The 18,029-nt window shown below is 51.2% G+C and overlaps 2 protein-coding genes across 2 annotated transcripts; both read left to right on the forward strand.

Moving 5' to 3' along the window:
- Window positions 1-154: 154 nt before the first annotated feature.
- Window positions 155-15,661, forward strand: PPTG_15166 (hypothetical protein; the record flags this gene model as incomplete). Its single annotated transcript, XM_008912528.1, has 2 exons — window positions 155-8,104; window positions 8,171-15,661. 2 exons carry the CDS (start codon window positions 155-157, stop codon window positions 15,659-15,661), a joined length of 15,441 nt encoding a protein of 5,146 aa, XP_008910776.1.
- A 1,123-nt stretch (window positions 15,662-16,784) lies between these two features.
- On the forward strand, window positions 16,785-17,549 carry PPTG_15167 (hypothetical protein; the record flags this gene model as incomplete). Its single annotated transcript, XM_008912529.1, has 1 exon — window positions 16,785-17,549. The coding sequence occupies one exon, from the start codon at window positions 16,785-16,787 to the stop codon at window positions 17,547-17,549; it is 765 nt and encodes a 254-aa protein (XP_008910777.1).
- Between the last annotated feature and the right edge of the window lie 480 nt (window positions 17,550-18,029).

Here is an 18,029-nt window from a genome sequence, read left to right on the forward strand (position 1 = left end):
AGCTGTGGGCGTGGCAGTCGTTGCGGAGGCGACGGTGCCTCTTGTTTCGATTGCGACGACTAGCTTCACAGCAGTGGAAAACGGTGTGATCGTATGTGACTCGGTGGCGGCGTCTTTGGTTGATACGGACGGGTCGGAGGCGTTGTTTCTGGTCATGGATCTCGGTTCGTACGAGCAATACGTGACATCAGTGATGTGGCGATCGGATACGACGGTGGTGGCATTCTCAAAGAATGAGGATGGTTTGGTTCCTACCATGGAATATGGCAGTCCTTCGCAGCGGATTGTGGCCGCTGGAGCTGGTCGTATGGAGATGCGTGGCACTGTGGAGGTCGGACTGGTAGCAGGGTACAGTGGTGACCTGGGTTTCATGATATGGAGTGCGTCCGTCGAAACTGCGTACCTTACTAGTGGCATTTTCACAAATGCTGCCGTCGCGAAGTCATTGCCAAAGTCGATCATTGTTTCTGTTGCGCCTGTAACCAATATGCCTGTAACCAATACGCCGGTGCCATCGACCACGGTTTATCCGGTTGCAGAAGCCCCGAGATTCGTGGCAACCACAGCCGAGCCGTTAACTATGGAAAATGCCGCCGCATTTATCACGGTGAGCAATTGGGCACTCGAAGATGTTGATGGGTCCGAAGAGATGTATCTCCGTCTGCGATGCAACGCCAATACGTGGAAGACGGTATCTGTTGATGGTACGGAAGTGGGCATGATTGTGACAACGGATGTCTCTACAACGGTTTACGAGCTACTCCCTCCTGGTGTCTATCGAAACGAGGGAAGCACCGATCTACACGTGCAATTAACCCCGCCGTCATATTTTTCTGGACCCATCGACTGCAGCCTGGTAGCGCACTCCATTGATCGCATCGGCCTTCTCGTCTCGGAAGACACCTACGAGACGGCTGTGAGCGTGGCAGTCGTTGCGGAGGCAACGGTGCCTCTTGTTTCGATTGCGACGACTAGCTTCACAGCAGTGGAAAACGGTGTGATCGTGTGCGACTCGGTGGCAGCGTCTTTGGTTGACACAGACGGGTCAGAGACGTTGTTCCTGGTCATGGATCTCGGGACGTACGAGCAATACGTGACATCAGTGATGTGGCGATCGGATACGACGGTGGTGGCATTCTCAACGAGAGCGGACGGTGTGTTTCTTAGAACGGAATACGGTAGCACTTCGCAGCGGATTGTGGCTGCTGGAGCTGGTCGTATGGAGATGCGGGGCAGTTTGGAGATCGGACTGGTAGCAGGATATAGCGGTGACCTGCGGTTCACGATATGGAGTGCGTCTATCGAAACGGTGTACCTCTCTAGTGGTATTTTCACCAAAGCTACGGTCGCGAGGGCGTCGCCAATCTCGATTGATGTCTCTGTCTTACCTGTAGCGAATACACCTATGCTGGATGCCAAGGTCGTGCAACGAGTGGCTCGTTTAGGTGCAGCAGTTGTGCTGTCAATTGGCACCATCTCTTTGCGGGACTTGGATGGATCAGAGGAGCTATCAGTCGAGCTGATAGCGGATGTTAAGTCGGACGCAGTGACCGTATTTTTCGACGGACGAGTGCTCCAGGCCAAGCTCGAATCGAGCCCAACGTTATCATCATTTAAAAACGAGGTGTCTACACCGCATGCTGTCTACGCACTACCCGTACGGACGTCCACGGACGGCATCATGGATGCCGAGATTATGATAGTAGCAGTGGATGCACTGCTCACAGGCATGTTCAGTGTCTTCCTCACGGCAACATCCCGCGAGCTTTACTACACGAGCACGTCGAGTGCTACTACAGCTTCAGTAGTAATGTCGGCTGTGGTGGGGTGGGTGGCGGAACCTACTGTTTACTACGGCAAGCCGCTGGACTTTTGGTTTGAAGGACACGAAGACACAGCCATGTCCATCCCACTGAGCAGCGTTCGTGAGAGACTGTTGGTCGATGTCCGATTGAGCGACGCTAGTGCAATAGTGTACAGCCACTGTCGACTTGCATGGGATAAAGGTCGAGTTCAGGCGGTGTTTGTAGACGATGAGAGAGTGCCGGTACCTGTTTCCATTGCCGGCAGCTTCGGCTCACTGGTGTTTGCAGAGTACCAGGAGTTTGCGTTCGACACATCGGAGAACTTAAGTGTGGTTCCAGTCCAGGGATACTCTGGTCAAGTGGCCGTCTCTCTGGTAGTTCACGCATACGCGCCTACGTTGGGCCAAGTGTATATGCTTACGGCTACATTCCGGATATCAACGCTTCCGATGGCAGCTAGCCGCTTCTTCTCAGCGATGCCGAACGGGTCAGCACCCATCCACTTCGGGTTCAACCACGAACTGGATGTGGTGGTGAGCGAGGGTGTCGCATCGACTGGGGACACAGAAGTAGTGTCGCTCCGTGCTGTAATGAACGACCCTGGTGCCGCTGTGGTAGCGCAAGACTCGCCGTTCTGGAGGTCCGAACTTACTGCTATCAACGGTGATCCGTGGACTCCGAATACCGTGTTCATGCTGGACGACGGGAGTGAGTCTTTAAACAGCACCTTGACTATTTCACCTCCTCGGAATTTCATCGGCAGCTTACCCTTGACTTTACAGTCAGTGGCAGCGACGAGCAACTTGGTTCCGTCCGAGCTTGTAGCCGGTGTGACAGTGACCGAAGCAAATGGGCTGGAACACGCATGGATGACGATCTTATCGACATCTATCGTGGACATCGTTCTGCCAACGCAGTGGAACCACGCTCAATCCCCTCGGTTCAGTGTGATGAATGCGGGCGAAAACGTGTACGAAGACGAATTGGGTGTTCTGTGGATCTCGGAGCTGTCGGTGACAGAGCTGGATGCCACGGCTCCAGATGTTAATGTTTCTTTAGAGATACTACTACCAGAGAATTGCAACCTGTCCGTGTCTATGGATACTTCGACAATGTTGGCAAGTGGAAGTCAGACGGTAGACGGTATGGTATACACGGTGCTGCCAGCTCCTGTGACTTCGCAGGCTGTATACTTCGCCGCTGGGTCGACGCACCCGACACACGTGATAGCGTTTCTCCGCGCGACTGTGTTTGCATTCAGCAGCTGGAACTGGACGTCGATCCCGGTGAGTTTGCACTTCTTGACGGTCGCAGAGAAGCCGACGTTGTCGATTGCGACGACGAACATGTCGATCACTGAGGACGGGGTATTTTCCGGGATCATTACGGTGATGCCAACGAAGGCAGATCTGTACTACCGCATTCAAGCGTTTTACCCGTCCAATTATATTTCTCAAGTGGCTAATGCTAGCTCAAGCACGAGCTGGTCTACAGGTGCTGGAGTCTCTGGTCATTTGCTATCGTCGTTTTCGACACAATTGGGGTCTGGAGTAGGCAATTCTACGACGATTGCTTTGTCACTGGTACCTGTGCCGAAGATTTCTGGAAATTTGATGGTGGATATAGTGGTGGTGACGTCGACAGTGGATGTGGCCGATGATTTATTTACGTCTGACTGCTATCTGCGTGTCATCAATAGTTTGGACTTATTCGGGTGTCTTCCCTTTGTTCAGTGGAAGTCGTTGGCCGTGACGTCCCAGCCGATTCCTCTCGTAATTTATCCGGTTGCGGAAGCACCGAGACTGGTCGTGACGCCCTCCGTTCTATCAATCACTGAGAATGGCGAAGCTTCTGTTACACTGAGCAACTGGACTTTGCCAGACATCGATGGATCTGAGAGAATGGATCTCCGACTCCGGTGCACGAACACCGCGTGGCAAATGGTGTTTGTCAACGACGTTTTATGCCACGCATTAGTACACGATGCAGATATGACCACCACTTTTGATATACTGCCACTTAATGTGTATCGAAGCGATGGAAGCGCCGAACTGAGTGTCCAACTAAGTCCCCCGTCTTTCTTCTCTGGGTCCATTGACTGCACCCTTGTGGCGCACGCTATTGATCGCAGCGATGAGTTCGTCTCGGAAAATACATATGAGGCGGCGGTGACCGCGACAGTCATTGCCGAGGCGACGGAGCCTCTATTCTCAATAGCAACAAGAAGTTTCACGGCAGTGGAAGATGGTGTGATAGTGTGTGACTCGGTAGCAGCATCACTGCAGGATACGGATGGATCTGAGGCGTTGTTTTTGGTCGTGGATTTGGGAGATTACGAGAAGTACGTGACTTGGATAACGTGGCGATCAGATGAAGTGGTGATGGCGTTCTCAACGGAAGCAGATGATGTGGTTCCTACAATAGTATACGACAAGCCATCGCAGTGGATTGTGGCAGCTGGAACTGGTCGTGTGGAGATGCGTGGCAGTGTGGAGATCGGACTAGTTACAGGGTACAGCGAAGAGATAAACTTCAGCATGTGGAGTGTAGCGGCTGAGAAGGTATATTTGGTTTCGAGTGTGGCTTCGGATGTAGCTGTTGCACGGGCGTTACCACTTGAAATTACTGTTACTATCAGTCCGATATGCCACGTAGCTACTGTGGAGTTGAGCCCAGTATCGGCAGTGACGAAGCCGTTAATTGCTGTCCCGATTCAAGTGATTGCATCTACTATCGACACGGATGGCTCTGAGATCATAGCAGCACAAGTATCTGTTAATCGTTCGGCAGTGTTGAGTCTCTATGGAACAAACTCGTCGGAGAATTGGCTCACAGATTCCGATACAGTCACGCTTCCTCCAGTATCAACCCAGAGCGTTTTCCGTGTGGATCAGACGTTTGCGGTCGTCCCACGAGCTGATTTCGTGGGATTCTTTACGGTCAACGTGACAATTAAGACAACAGAGTTGGCGACTGGAGAAGCCACGCTCAATTCCGTATTTACAACACTTTTAGTGATTCCAGTGGACCCCGTTATCCGTGTGAATACCTTATCTCATGGGTATTGGAACGAATTCGTCCAGCTGCCGTTCCAGAGACTCGATATACAACAGGAAGATGTCAGTCGTGAAAATCTACTGCTTTACGCGGAGAATAGGACTCAGATCGCAGACGTTTACGCTGGCATCAAGCGGTTGGTACCAGTTAAGCTAGGGGCCGTCGACGTCTACGTGGTCCCCTACACTCTACGCGATGTGGTTAGCGTACGACCGCGTCAGTATTGGTACGGGTACATGAAACTATTCGCTATCATGACGACCGTGGCGTTCGATATCGACTCGACATCTAGTCAAACGGCGTACCAAGGCACTGGAAACGGTATTGCGATCATAGATTTACCCGTGACAATCCACCCGCGACCGGTCTCGCCGTCATACAGTCTTGTTTCATCGTCTGATGTTGCAGTGTCCGGGAAGATTATTTTTCTGATGTTTAACAGTGTTCTTCCGTACGACGCATGGGGCAGTTCGACCGGAGATATGGCGACTCAATTGGCACTCACTCCTTTGCGTATCATGGACGCTGTATTGGTTAACCGGTCGGTGGTTGCGAGTAACGCAGCCGTACGTGGAGTCGGAGAGTATGGAGTATACTCGATGAGTAACAGTTGTGGTGAAACACACGTACACGTTATCGTGGATACGGTATCTTACTACACTGGGACACTCTTAACGACTGTGGTAACTAACACCTCGGACGTGCTTCGACAGACGACAGTAACAAACGTTTCTAACAGCAAAGTGGAGCTGATTGGAGAAGCTGAACGAGGAACGCTGGGCTTTGGTAATGCCGTGCGTGTGTTCCACGTTGCAGACAACCAGAACGTGACGTTCCGTCTTGCAGACTTTGGATTGATGAGTGAACTGACTGATCTAGTGAGTGTACAAGTATTTATACCTGATAACGCCGTTGACGCTGTGGCTGTAGGATCGACGCAGTTAAGTGGGGAAAAGGAGGCACAGTGGGGTGCAACGATGAGCTTTGGAGATTTACGGTATGAACTTTACGGAGACAAGAGTCCTGTATGTTTACCTGCAGTTGAGCCGTGTCTACTTAACCGAATTGTGACGATATCACCACTTAAATATGCAACACAGACGTTCAACATTACCATGAGGATCACGTCCACAGTATCAGCGAACGACAATTCTTTTAGCTCACTGTCGACCGTCACTACCATCGCAAGATGCCGAGTGGTGGTGGCTCCTGTACCAAATGCCCCATTACTGGTGTTGAACAGTACAGCAGTGACGATGCTGGAGGACGTGGCTGGAGCGTTCATAATCGTTGAGGCTTCTACACCCGATCGAGATGGATCGGAGATAATTGAAGTGGAGATGAACTTCGACCCAATTTATCTCGACGCAGTTCTGGTGGATGGAGTGGCGGTAACGACGCCTACCGTCGCAGGCCCTATCGTGCTTATTCCTCGCCGTTATGCTGTCTTTAACATAGCAAATCGTATTGTATCTCTTGCCCCTCGTCGAAATTTGGCCGGGAACTTCACGGTTCAAGTCGCTGTCACGAGTACCGAACGATCAACAGGTGAGAGTAGTCGAGTCTCGACGAATGTAAATGTGAACATCGTTGCCGTCGCGGACGCGCCAGTGCTTCGTATCGGCACGTCGGATATTCGTGTGAACCAGAATACCTCCGCTGAGCTCAACATAACTTCAGTGGGTCTAACAGATGACGACAATTCCGAAACTCTTCGTCTTGTGGTGATCGATCCAAGTGGAAGAGCTCTCAAGACTGTAGAAGTGATCGGTGGCGAGCCGTTCGTGAAAGACAGTACTTCCAGTAAATTTGTGCTGACTTCAGTGCACCTTACAACTCTAACACTTCGACTCACTACGATTGGTACGTGGTTCGGCTCAACGCAGCTTCAGATCAACGCCGTATCCCGAGAGTCAAGTAACGGTAACGAGTTCACGACGTCGACTAACGTAACGTTTACGGTACACCCCGTGGCTGATACACCGACGCTTGTGGTGGAGAATACTCGTGGACAATTAAATAAGACGACTCGGATTGGTCTTTTGTCAGTGGGTATTCCAACTGATACAAAGTTAAACGCGACGTCGTTAACGGTGTATTTACTGCCACGATCGAGTGACGTTATAGAAGTAAAGTGGCAGTCCCAAGTGTTGTTATTAACTTTGGCAGATGTATCGCCTTCTGCAGTTTACAGACTCCCGTCGAACAGTACATTGCAACATCCTACGCTTACTGTAAGTACCGCCAAATGGGTGAGTTCGGTAAGCTTCGAGATGGTGGTCGTTTCATCAATTAGCGCATCTAGTACGATGCAGCGTGCGTCACAAGTTGTTACGGTGACATTCGGAGCGATTCAGCTATCCGCGACGAGTTTCAGCCTTACGAAAGGTACTTCGGGGACGCTATCGCTAACGATGCTTAGCGCGCCATTGAATCCCGTAACTGTAACTCTAAACAGTACTCTAACCGCAAAAGCAATTACTGTGCCCACGATGGCTACATTTACTACGACAGACTGGAATGTTACCAAGATCATCCAGATCCAAGCGTTGAATAACTATCTCGAAGACGCGAATGCTGTTGCTACGATCACTGGAACAACAACGTCGAATGATACAGTATACTCTGGCTACTCTATACCGAACGTAACTGTGGATGTTCTTAACGATGTCTCCGGCTTTGCTGTTTATCAGGGAAGCTCGAAAACTACTACTCCAGCATTAGTCGTCGCGGAGGGACGGGTCTTCACAGACACGTACAACATCATACTGCGAGCACAACCTAACGCAAATGTGTCAGTACTATTCACTGCTTCTCTTTCGATTCTTCTGGTATCTCCGACAAATATCACCTTCACAACAACAAACTGGAACGTCTCGAAAGCGATTACAGTGGCAGCGGACGATAATTTTGTGGTTGACGGTGATAGAACGGCGACGATATATTCTGCTGTAACGAGTACAGATCCACTGTACGCCACCAAGACGATCGGTCCTGTGACCGTCAAGATCGTCGAAACGAAGGACATTACGCCTCCTCCAAAGGTGCTAGATGCTAAGTTCTTAGACACAGCTGTCGGTCTTACTATCACGTTCGACCGAGCGGTTGATCGAACGACACTTACAGCCGATAATTTCGCCTGCAACGTACTGTTTGACCTCCCTTTAGCGACGGATTCGACGAATTACTGTGGTGTATCTCCATCGTGTACGTGGCTGACAGGGTCCGCGTCGATCCGATTCGTATTCGGGCAAGGCGTTAGAGTTGTACCAGGTAGTGCTCTAACGTTACGGGGTAATCTGTTAAAGTCCACTGCGACCGCAGCGCTAGCAGCACCGACGACGACAGTGATGATCAGTGCGCCGGATAAGCCTCCACAGCCACAGGTGCTAGTAACCGGAGCCACTTCTCTTGGTATGTGCGACGACCTCGTGCTAGACGGTTCTAGTTCTTCAGGATCCGGCGGCCGTCCGATGACGTACACGTGGATACTACTTAACACTACAAACGTGACTTCTGTCGCTGTAAACGCCGTCACAGCTCTACTAACGTCCGCTGCGACCACGAACAACGTCACGATAAAGATGAGTGCATCTTTACTGGAAGCGGATGGCACGTACTCGCTTATCCTTCAAGCCAAGAACTTCTTCGGTAAAACAGGCAACTCGAACGAGATCCTCGTTAAAAAGTCCGGAATGGCTCTTCCGGCTGTGTCTATCAAGGGTGGGAACTTACAAAGAGTTTATCGTGCGAATGAACTGGTGATCACTGCTACTGCCAGCTATCCGTCGTGTTCTGAGTCGGTGTCAACAGATACTGATGCTTCAGTATCAACCGGTGTGAACATGGCGTTCACGTGGCTTCAAGTGACGGGAGATCTGACATCTACGCAATTCAAATCGACCAGTCCGAACCCGCGTATTCTCAAGTTACCAGCTAGGACTCTAACCGTGGGGGTGGGCTACGTGTTCCGGCTTATAGTGGCCATGACATCCAACCCTAAGGTGAACAACAGCGCCGACGTACAGATCAACGTGGTGCGTACAGACTTGACGGCGTTGATAGCGGCGGGAAACAGATCGATCGGCGTGGAGCAGGATCTGGTGCTGGATGGATCGCTATCCGTCGATCCAGATGGCATTCAAAACTCGGTATCGATGCAGTATTCCTGGACGTGCTGGACGCTACACACAACTACTCAAGTGTACGACGTTGCATGCTTGACTGCCACGAGAGAGACTTTAACGCTCGACTCAAAGGCGAAGATTACTGTGGCTGCCAACACGGTGAACCCGAATACGGTGTACAAGTTCGCTCTAACCGTATCCAAAGACACTCGAACAAGCAGCACTAGTGTGTTTATAACCATGACGCCTGGATCTCCACCTCAAGTTTCAATCGAACCATTAGGCTCCGCGAAGGTAAATGCTAATGACCGAGTGATCCTCAAAGGAAAAGCAGTGTCTAAACTCCCGCTTACTAAGACGGAATGGACGCTGGTGGGGGCGTCGGACGCTACGATGAGCTCCATCTTCGCCGTCCCTCGTGGACGTCTGATGATGCTTCTAAGCGAGGGAAAACTTACACCCGGAGTGTCGTACAAGTTTCAACTTAATGCGACGGATTCCTCCGGACAGACAGGCTCAGCGATGATTACAGTCGTTGCTAACTCACCTCCTAGCAGCGGATCACTAACTGTAACGCCAGCAATTGGTTACGCTCTTGAAGACACATTCTCTCTACTCGCAAGCGACTGGGTGGACGAGGACTTGCCGCTTAAGTACACGTTCAAGTACATTAAAGGTGCTACGTACTCTGGAGAGAATGAGATCGCGTTGGGAGCGTCTGTACCGGATGCACTCTTTCAATCACAACTTGGACAAGGAGGAGGTGACAACAACACCGTCACGCTTGTAGTGTACGTTCAAGACGCACTGGGAGCAACGACGCGAGTGACCAAGGAGATCCAAGTCAAACCGATGGTGGTAGCTGCAGCGGATCAGGCGGCGTATCTGGCGAACAAGACGAACGCAATAATGGCCGAAGCGCTATCTGGGGATCCAGGAAAGGTACTTAACACTATCAACGCGCTGGCAGACATGGTAAACGGGAAGGAGGAGATAGCAAACGGAACGACGGGAAATGTGTCGACCCCTGCTACAACCATGAAGAGCTGTCCGACTTCCAATTACGTTGAGTGTGGCGGAAAGGGAAGTTGTGCACGAGAGCCTACAGGATGTTTAGCTTCGAATGTGGATTGTATCGTCACGTGTGTGTGTTTTAGCGGATATTATGGTGACAACTGTGCGCTGGATGAGGCGGCGATGGCAGCGAAGAGTGCGGCGTTAGCGACGCTTCTCGGTGCGATGACGAAGGCCTCAGCGTCCGTAGATGTTACAGATGTGGCGGCGTTGGAGCAACAGGCAGCAAGTGTGGTGACATTGACTAAGAGCGCCACTATCCTTGACTCAAACTCGCAGAAGTTGGTATTGAACGTTATGGACAACATCTTGGCTGCCCCCGTGCTCACACCGGCAGCGACGGCGGCGGTGGGCAACACCATCTCCAACCTTCTAGAGATCGATAACTCAGGCGCAAAGACGACAACGCCAGCATCAGCAACGATGAAGAGCCCAACGTCGACGCCTACGACCACTACTAAGACTCGACGGTTGACTGATTCGAGTGGAGATTATAGCGGCGGTACGGACGCTGCAGTCGGAGACAGTGATACTAGCTCCTCCGTCGGGAGTACGTCGAGCTCAAGTGGCAGCACGATTCCGGACGAATTTGCGGCTGAGAAAGCTCACGCTGCCCAGGTTGCCAGCACTATTGGGAAGTTGCAGACGGCTATGCTTTCGTCTGCAGTCGCAGGCGAAGAACCGGTCACTCTAGTTACCAAGAATCTTCGCCTCGTAGGAGCTCGTGATACAGCGTCTCAATTCTCCAACGGACGAACGGTTCAACTTCCACTCAGTGCTGCTCAGATCGCAGCTAACTACACACCAGCTTCCACAACATTTCCGACGGATTTCGCGACATATCTGAAGAGCGGGACGAACGGCAGTATAAGTGGCTCTGGAGCCGACGAAACAGACGAAGACGACCCGATTGTGGACTTCCAGTCCAACGTCTTCGCTAGAAACCCATATGCGTTCGATAACACGTCGATTAACTCGCGCGTCATGACAGTTAAAATGAGTAGTAACGGCGAAGAGGTCGCAGTTCACGGTCTGCAGACTCCGTTCCGCTTGTTTATGCGAAATCTTTTGCCTGTCACGTTGCCGTCGAACGATACTGCTGGGAACACTACTGCGTCGTCTAGCGAGAGCGGCAATAATAGCTCGAATGGTGCACAGCGCTACACGTTCTACTGCTTGGAAGACACCATTGATGTTAAGTATTTCAACTGTACGGCCATTGAGGAGCTTATGACCGTGCAGTGCAATGGTTCAAGCTATGCCGGTGAAGCTACGTGTCCTGTACGTCAGCCGTCGTGTACGTATTGGGATACAACAGCCGGAACGTGGTCGTCCGATGGCTGTCAGGCAGTAGGAACCACAGATGACGGCCTCTACACGATCTGTGAGTGCACGCATCTGACCGATTTCTCCTCTGAAGTTACGCAGTCATTGAGTCTCGTGACGGAGCATTTCATGAACGTCGTAACCCACCAGGTTACGGCCGAGGACGTGGAGGAGAACTTGCTTCTTATATTGACTATGACTGGCTTCTTCCTCTTCTACGTTGTCTCAGTCTTCTACGTGAACCGCTGGGACTATCGAGACCGTCGTAAAGCGATGCGAGCGACACGGCAGATGAAGAGAGGCGCTGCACCTCCTGATAAGCTCAAGCTGCGGTCTCTGTTCCAGGAACCAGAGTATTTGCAAGCCAAGGACTGGCGCTCCAAGCTGCGCGCGGTGGTCGTAGGCTTTGGACGCGGACTGAAACTAAACCACAAGCTGCTGTCCATCGTGTTCAGATACAACGAGAATTACTCTCGCGCGCAGCGACTGACGGTCGTCTTCACTCTTGTTGCCAGTCACATGTTTGTCAACGCGCTGCTGTATCAACTCAAGAAAGGGCCGAAGAGTGTCGGAACGTCCGTCGTGTGTGCAGTAATCACTATGATGTGTCTGCTTCCGGTGGGTTTTGTGCTCATGATGATGTTCAAGAAGGCCGGGCGGACGCAGAAGTACCTCATCCGATATCAGGTAGAAGACGACGTCGGGAACATCGTGGAAGTGGAGACAGATGCCTACGGACGCGCGAAGGAGTACTCCCCAGCTGAACAGCTCTCTATGGACCTAGCAGTCCTTGCCCGCGGTGTCGATATGAACGCTTTACGACTGGTACACGACAATCTGGAGCAGCAACAAGGTCTTGAGACTCGAAGCGGTCAAGTGTGTCGCGGTATTTTCCTGGCGTTGTATAACCGGGATGTAGACGCGAAGCCGCCAGAACATCACGAAGGAGACGTCGATGACGACCCACTGGCTGGAGTACTAGTGCAGATCAAGGCGCATCTAAGAGAGCAGAAAACTCAGTCGCACAATGAGGATACGCACAGACAAAGCCGTCTTCTGAGCGCCTTACCGTTTAAACGGCACTCTTCGGAAGCAGCGCCATCGGCAGAGTCTGTTACGGATATACGTGCTGGAATGATGCCGCCGGCAGCTCCAGTACTGGTGGATCTGAAGCGTATCGATGAGGAGGAAGAAAAGATAGTTGTGACAGAGCGTAAGGCGCTCGCGTTGAGTCAATTGTGCACCATGATGAAGCGGCAAGGCGGCGAAGCACTGATCAATAGTATGCTGAAGTTTGACCCCCTGTTGGTATCCGCGGCGTCAGCTAAGTCGATCGCTGCCATCTGCGAACGCCTGGACGTTCTCGAAGAAGAGGATGAAGACGACGTTAATGACGAGAACACAAACCCTCAAACGAGCGAAGAAGAAGCAGCAGCAAAAGCTGTGTTGGCGTTGCAAGCGTGGCTGGTTAAGTGCAACGAGTCTTGTGAAGCGCAGCAGACGAACGCGCGTGTGATCGTGTCCAAGGCACAGGCAGAACTGGAGCGTACCGAGACTCAATTGAAGAAACTACGCAACGCCATTGGCAACGAGTTCGACCGCCGTATATCTGAAGCCATGGCGATCGAACTCAACGGACCGAACGTCAACGATCTACTCGACAAGAGCCGACAGAGCGTGCGTCGTGTAGCCCGTCGACGGCCAAAGGACCAGAAGGCGGAAGCAACTCTACGAGAGGATAAACGCCGTATCACAGTGACTATCAAGAAGGACACCCAGGCCGTTCTCAAGGCCAATCAAGCGCAACTCGTTGAGAAGCGCAAGGCCATTAAGAAGGCGAAACAAGCCGCTAGAACGGAGCAGCGGCGACTGAAGCGTGAGCGCAAGCACGAACAAGACAAGATACTTGAAGGATTACGCGGAATCGCACGGCTTAAGAAGCGTCTGCGACTGTACTTAGAGGCCCGAGAAGAACGCAAGATAGCGGCGCTACCACTTCATGAACGCCAGGCGTATTTGACTGAGAAGGAGCAACTCAAGAAGATCCAACGCACGTCCAGACTGCTGTACAACGCATTCTTGCGACGCCAGCCAGCGCATCAAACTAAGCCGTTGCTGCCGGAATGGGTCGTGTACTTGTCGTACACAATCTGCGGCGTCTGGAGCGCCTGGTGCGTCTACTTCGTGCTCATGTTTGCCTTCACTATCGATCAAGTGGAAGCGCAACTTTGGGTGACGTCTCTGCTCTCAGGTTTGGCGCTTAGGTACCTCATCTCGGATCCGCTCAAAGTGTTCTTCCGCATGGGTCTTATGCCTATCGTCGCGGCTGGAGTTCTTGCCAACTCGGGCTTCTTTAGCGCTCTCAGCTCGGAACCCTTGGCGTTCGGAGCTGCTGTAGTCGCGGTGGGTGCCGGCAGTATGGCTGAGTATGTGGAGAAGAATCGACGGGAACGTCGCAGCCAGCGCAAACTTTCCAAAGCGAACTCGACGAAACTAGTGCCGGTGAGTACGGCAGAAGAAGAGAACAGTGCTGCAGAAGGTGAACCAGTTCACGTAGACAAGGTGGTGGAGATGGGACGCGTGGACGCAAACGACAGCGGAGACGACAGTGAAGAAGAATCGGAGAGGACGAACGACTCGTTCATAGACCTCACCCGGCTCAGCGTGCGCGACAGCGTCTTCAATCAACCTTCGCACGGACCGCCCAAGCTTGCAGTCAAGAAAGGCCCACCCGTTGTGATGCTGCGGTCGAGTGGGGCAGTCATAGCTGAGCCACCGCTGACTGAGTGTGCGTCGGCGGTGCCGGTGGATCTTACACGAGAGTGCGCGTGTGGCATGAAGGTGTTGGATGCGCAATGGACTGAGCATGAAGCTGCACACCCCTCGTCTGAAATCGTAAGGTGCCGTGTTGGATGCGGGAGATCCATGCAGGCTCGAGGACGTGACGCACACGAGCGCAGCCACTGCCGACTGATCATGTGTGACTGCGGCAAGATGGTGCCGACTCCGTCACTGGAGCTGCATCGCACTGCCGTAGATGCAAACGACGGTGTGCTGTCACCTGGTGTCGTTCCTGCGGACCGGGACCCGGTCGTTCCGTGTAGACTACCTGGTTGTGCAGCGAGTATGCGTGCGTCTCGCCGTGATGACCACGAGAAACACGACTGTTTGTTTCGACTTGTACCGTGTCGGCGCTGTGGCGTCGAAAACCTCGCCGGGGAGATGGATACGCATTTGTCTCGTGAATGCACGCAACGACGACAGTCTCAACTGACGCTCTGTGTGTGTGGCAAGATGGTCAGGAGAGGCTCGATGGAGACGCATCGGACCAACGAATGCAGTCGAAGAGAAGCTACCAGCGACGAAACTGTACAGAGAGCACCATCACTGTCCGTTCTGGTGGAATGTAGACTACCGGGTTGTACTGCTCGCGTGGTCGAGACGCTGCGAGAGAGTCATGAACGTGACTGCAGTTTCCGTCTAGTCACGTGTCCGCAGTGTTCAACTGAGCATCCTGCAATGAAAATGGAGCAGCATTTAACCGGGTGCACTAAAAAAACAGAGCCTCAACCGATTCTCTGTGCTTGTGGAAAACTTGAGACGAAGGAAGCTGCGCACTGCTGTACAGAAAGGGGTTCGGCTACAATTCAGCCACAGGCTTTACTCGTAGTGTGTCGCCTTCCTGGATGCAACGCACGGATGCGAGCAGCACTTCGCGAAGCTCACGAACGGCACGAATGCGCTCACCGCATGGTGACATGCATTAAGTGTGGCCAGGAGCGACATGCAGCAGACATGGAGACGCATCTGTTGGGCGAATGCGTTCTGCAGAATACTCAGCAGCCAGTAAAGCGACCCGTGAGTGCGTTTGAACCGCCTACTGACGCCGTGCTCAATATCAGCAAGAGAACCATTGAAGTTCCTCCTAGTCCCAAAAAGAAGACTACAAGACTACCTGCGATCACTACTGTTATCGACAGTGAAGCTTCGACTTCACCGACTTCCCCTACAATCGCTAGTCAAACAGTTAGTGTACTACCTGGAAGTGTGGAGTCGACGGATGAAGCTTTGAAGGGCGATCAGATGTTCTCTCGACGAGATACACATACAGCATCGCGAGCCACTACATCCCGTTCTGATGGAGCGTCTTCTATTGGTAGAGCCCAGACCAAGCCACAGTTTTCTCCACGACTCGAGAATGACTTGTTGGGTCATTGTGTTCAGGACAGGGACCATCAAAGTGACATAAAACCTGGTAATTGCACCCGTTAGAGGTAAAAGGATGGGGATTATGAAGGTCCACCTTAGCTCCTTCAGCTAGAGTTGTGTCGTCTCCAAGGGAAGACAAAATAGTGGCTACGGTGCTTGCAGGTGGTACAATTTTACTCAAACCCACAGTGACAAATACAATCGAGGTTATCGAGTTTACACTGGGGGAAGAATTCGCGGAGGTCGAAGTAAAACGAAGCCACCTGCCCTCGTAATGGAAAGCATCCGCCGATATTTATACAAGGAATTACACTGATCATCACGCTCAAGCGACTAGCTCGCAGTAGTGTTCTGCCGAATATTATCAATTTCCTGCAAGCATATTCGACGACATCCGAGCTTATAGACCTACTGTTGACCCAGTCGATTTTAAATCATCGGTTAGTACAGTATTGAGCTCATGTTCACAGCGCATTATTACACTAAGCCCATATTATCTGTATTTATCCTGGCACATCGAAGAGGCAAATCGAAGGCATTCATCGATTCACTCAATTGTCGTCGTGAATAGGGGCGTGCCGTAGGACCACACCATGTTGATTGTTCATTGCTTCTCCGCTGTCTGGGTGCGGACGTGGAGGGTTAAGCTGTTTAATCTGCTACTCGCCGTCCAAATATCCAATCAACACATCTACACGGATTTGCTGGTTTGCTATTGCATGACACATGCACCTCCACATTAAGCCTGAATTGGCCAAATATTAATGAGACTTTAACAACTCGGCTAGAAGTAGTATCTCGAGGCGCCGGAAGTATATTGTTTTCAGGGATCATTGCTATCGTAACGATTGTAACGCTACGGCTGAGAGGAAGGCGTCGAATGCATGTACTCCGGAATACTTCACATGGACACCGAGCTGATTAATGGCATGAGCCTGTCAGATTTGCATATTTTCCCCTTAGAGCATCTCCACTCGAGCGTGTTATTGCTAATCAAGAAAATATTTTTCCGTAACAAATGCTAAAAATAGCTTACGCCATCCCAGTCGGTGCTCTATTGCTATCTAAATTTATAAATTTCAAGCAGGTGGGCTATTCCAAATATGAATAGAGCGCGAGATCTATTGCAACAGCTGCATTCGGCAACGGACTACCAGAGTACAAAAGCGTCATCCACCATTCTACAATGGGACGAGGGCGCAAATGGGAGACTCTGCAAGATGAAGCGCTAGTTCGCGCATATTTAGACCTCTCTCAAAACGCCATTCAAGGTGCAGAGCAGAAGGCAGCGTCTTTCTGGGATTCAATTCTCAATCGATTTAATAACGCAACAAAGCCGAAGAAGGAGGAAGTTCGTACTGCGCAAGCGCTTCGCAATCGATGGTCTAGTATTTCTCACAATGTGGCCAAATTCGTGGGGTGTTATAGTGTTATTAAGGCCCGTAATGAGTCAGGCAAGAGTGCGGATGACGTTATGAAAGACACTCGATTACTATTCAGAGAGCAACAAGGATCCGAGTTTTCTTTCGAGAGTTGCTGGTTGATTCTGCAGAAATGCCCGAAGTTCATGGATGGGATTAGAACCCGTGGGTCCGGATCTAACGCTGGTGTGGCAGGTGAAGTAGAGAAGGAGAGGCCAACAGGACGAAAAAAAGCCAAGACTGATCTAGCCGCGGAAATCGAGGATTCTAAGAAACTGAAACAACTCGTGGATGACAACAAAGAGCGAAACTCTGTGATCTTTGCGCAAATGAAGCGCAAGAACGACTTGATTGAGGAGCAGCTTACAATGGACCTGTTTAAGACAGACCCGAATTCTGAAGAATCCAAAACCTTTTTCAGTTTCATGCGCAAGAAGCGTCTAGCCTCTATCATGGATAGAGAGGCAGCTCGAGAACTAGGAGCGTGCAAGACAAATGTCAAAACTCACCTGAGCCAGATGCCGATGTAGCTATACGTGTCAACGGTACGGTTGGAAATGACGCTGGTTCTATCGAGGAATAAGTAGCTCGTCCCGCCATTTAAGACAATCTATGAACACGATCATTGACTTGCTTTAACCTTAATAAACAAATTACCACAAAAACAATCGTCGAGTCCTTGCCATTATCAAAGTTAAAAAAAATTAAAGTAGCAAGTCCTACCATAAAATACTTGAAATGTATTAATGTGTACCATTCCAACTCCAGAAATGTCGGCAAAGTACCTCTCGCATGGCTAAAGATGCGCTGTTGTCGTGAAGAACTTTAAGGCGCTTGCATATCTCCATTATTGAACCCGCCAAGCATTCATCCGCTGCTGCAGACACGTGTACGGGTTCGAGGGGTTGCTGCTTGGCGGTTGCATTCAAATTTTCTGTACCGTACGGATCAGGAAGGTAGTCAGGCACGTTTTCTCCTCGCAACTCGATCACCATGTTATGTAGAATGAC

The sequence above is a fragment of the Phytophthora parasitica genome (assembly GCF_000247585.1).
Source record: "Phytophthora parasitica INRA-310 unplaced genomic scaffold supercont2.48, whole genome shotgun sequence".
NCBI classification, from domain to species: domain Eukaryota; phylum Oomycota; class Peronosporomycetes; order Peronosporales; family Peronosporaceae; genus Phytophthora; species Phytophthora nicotianae.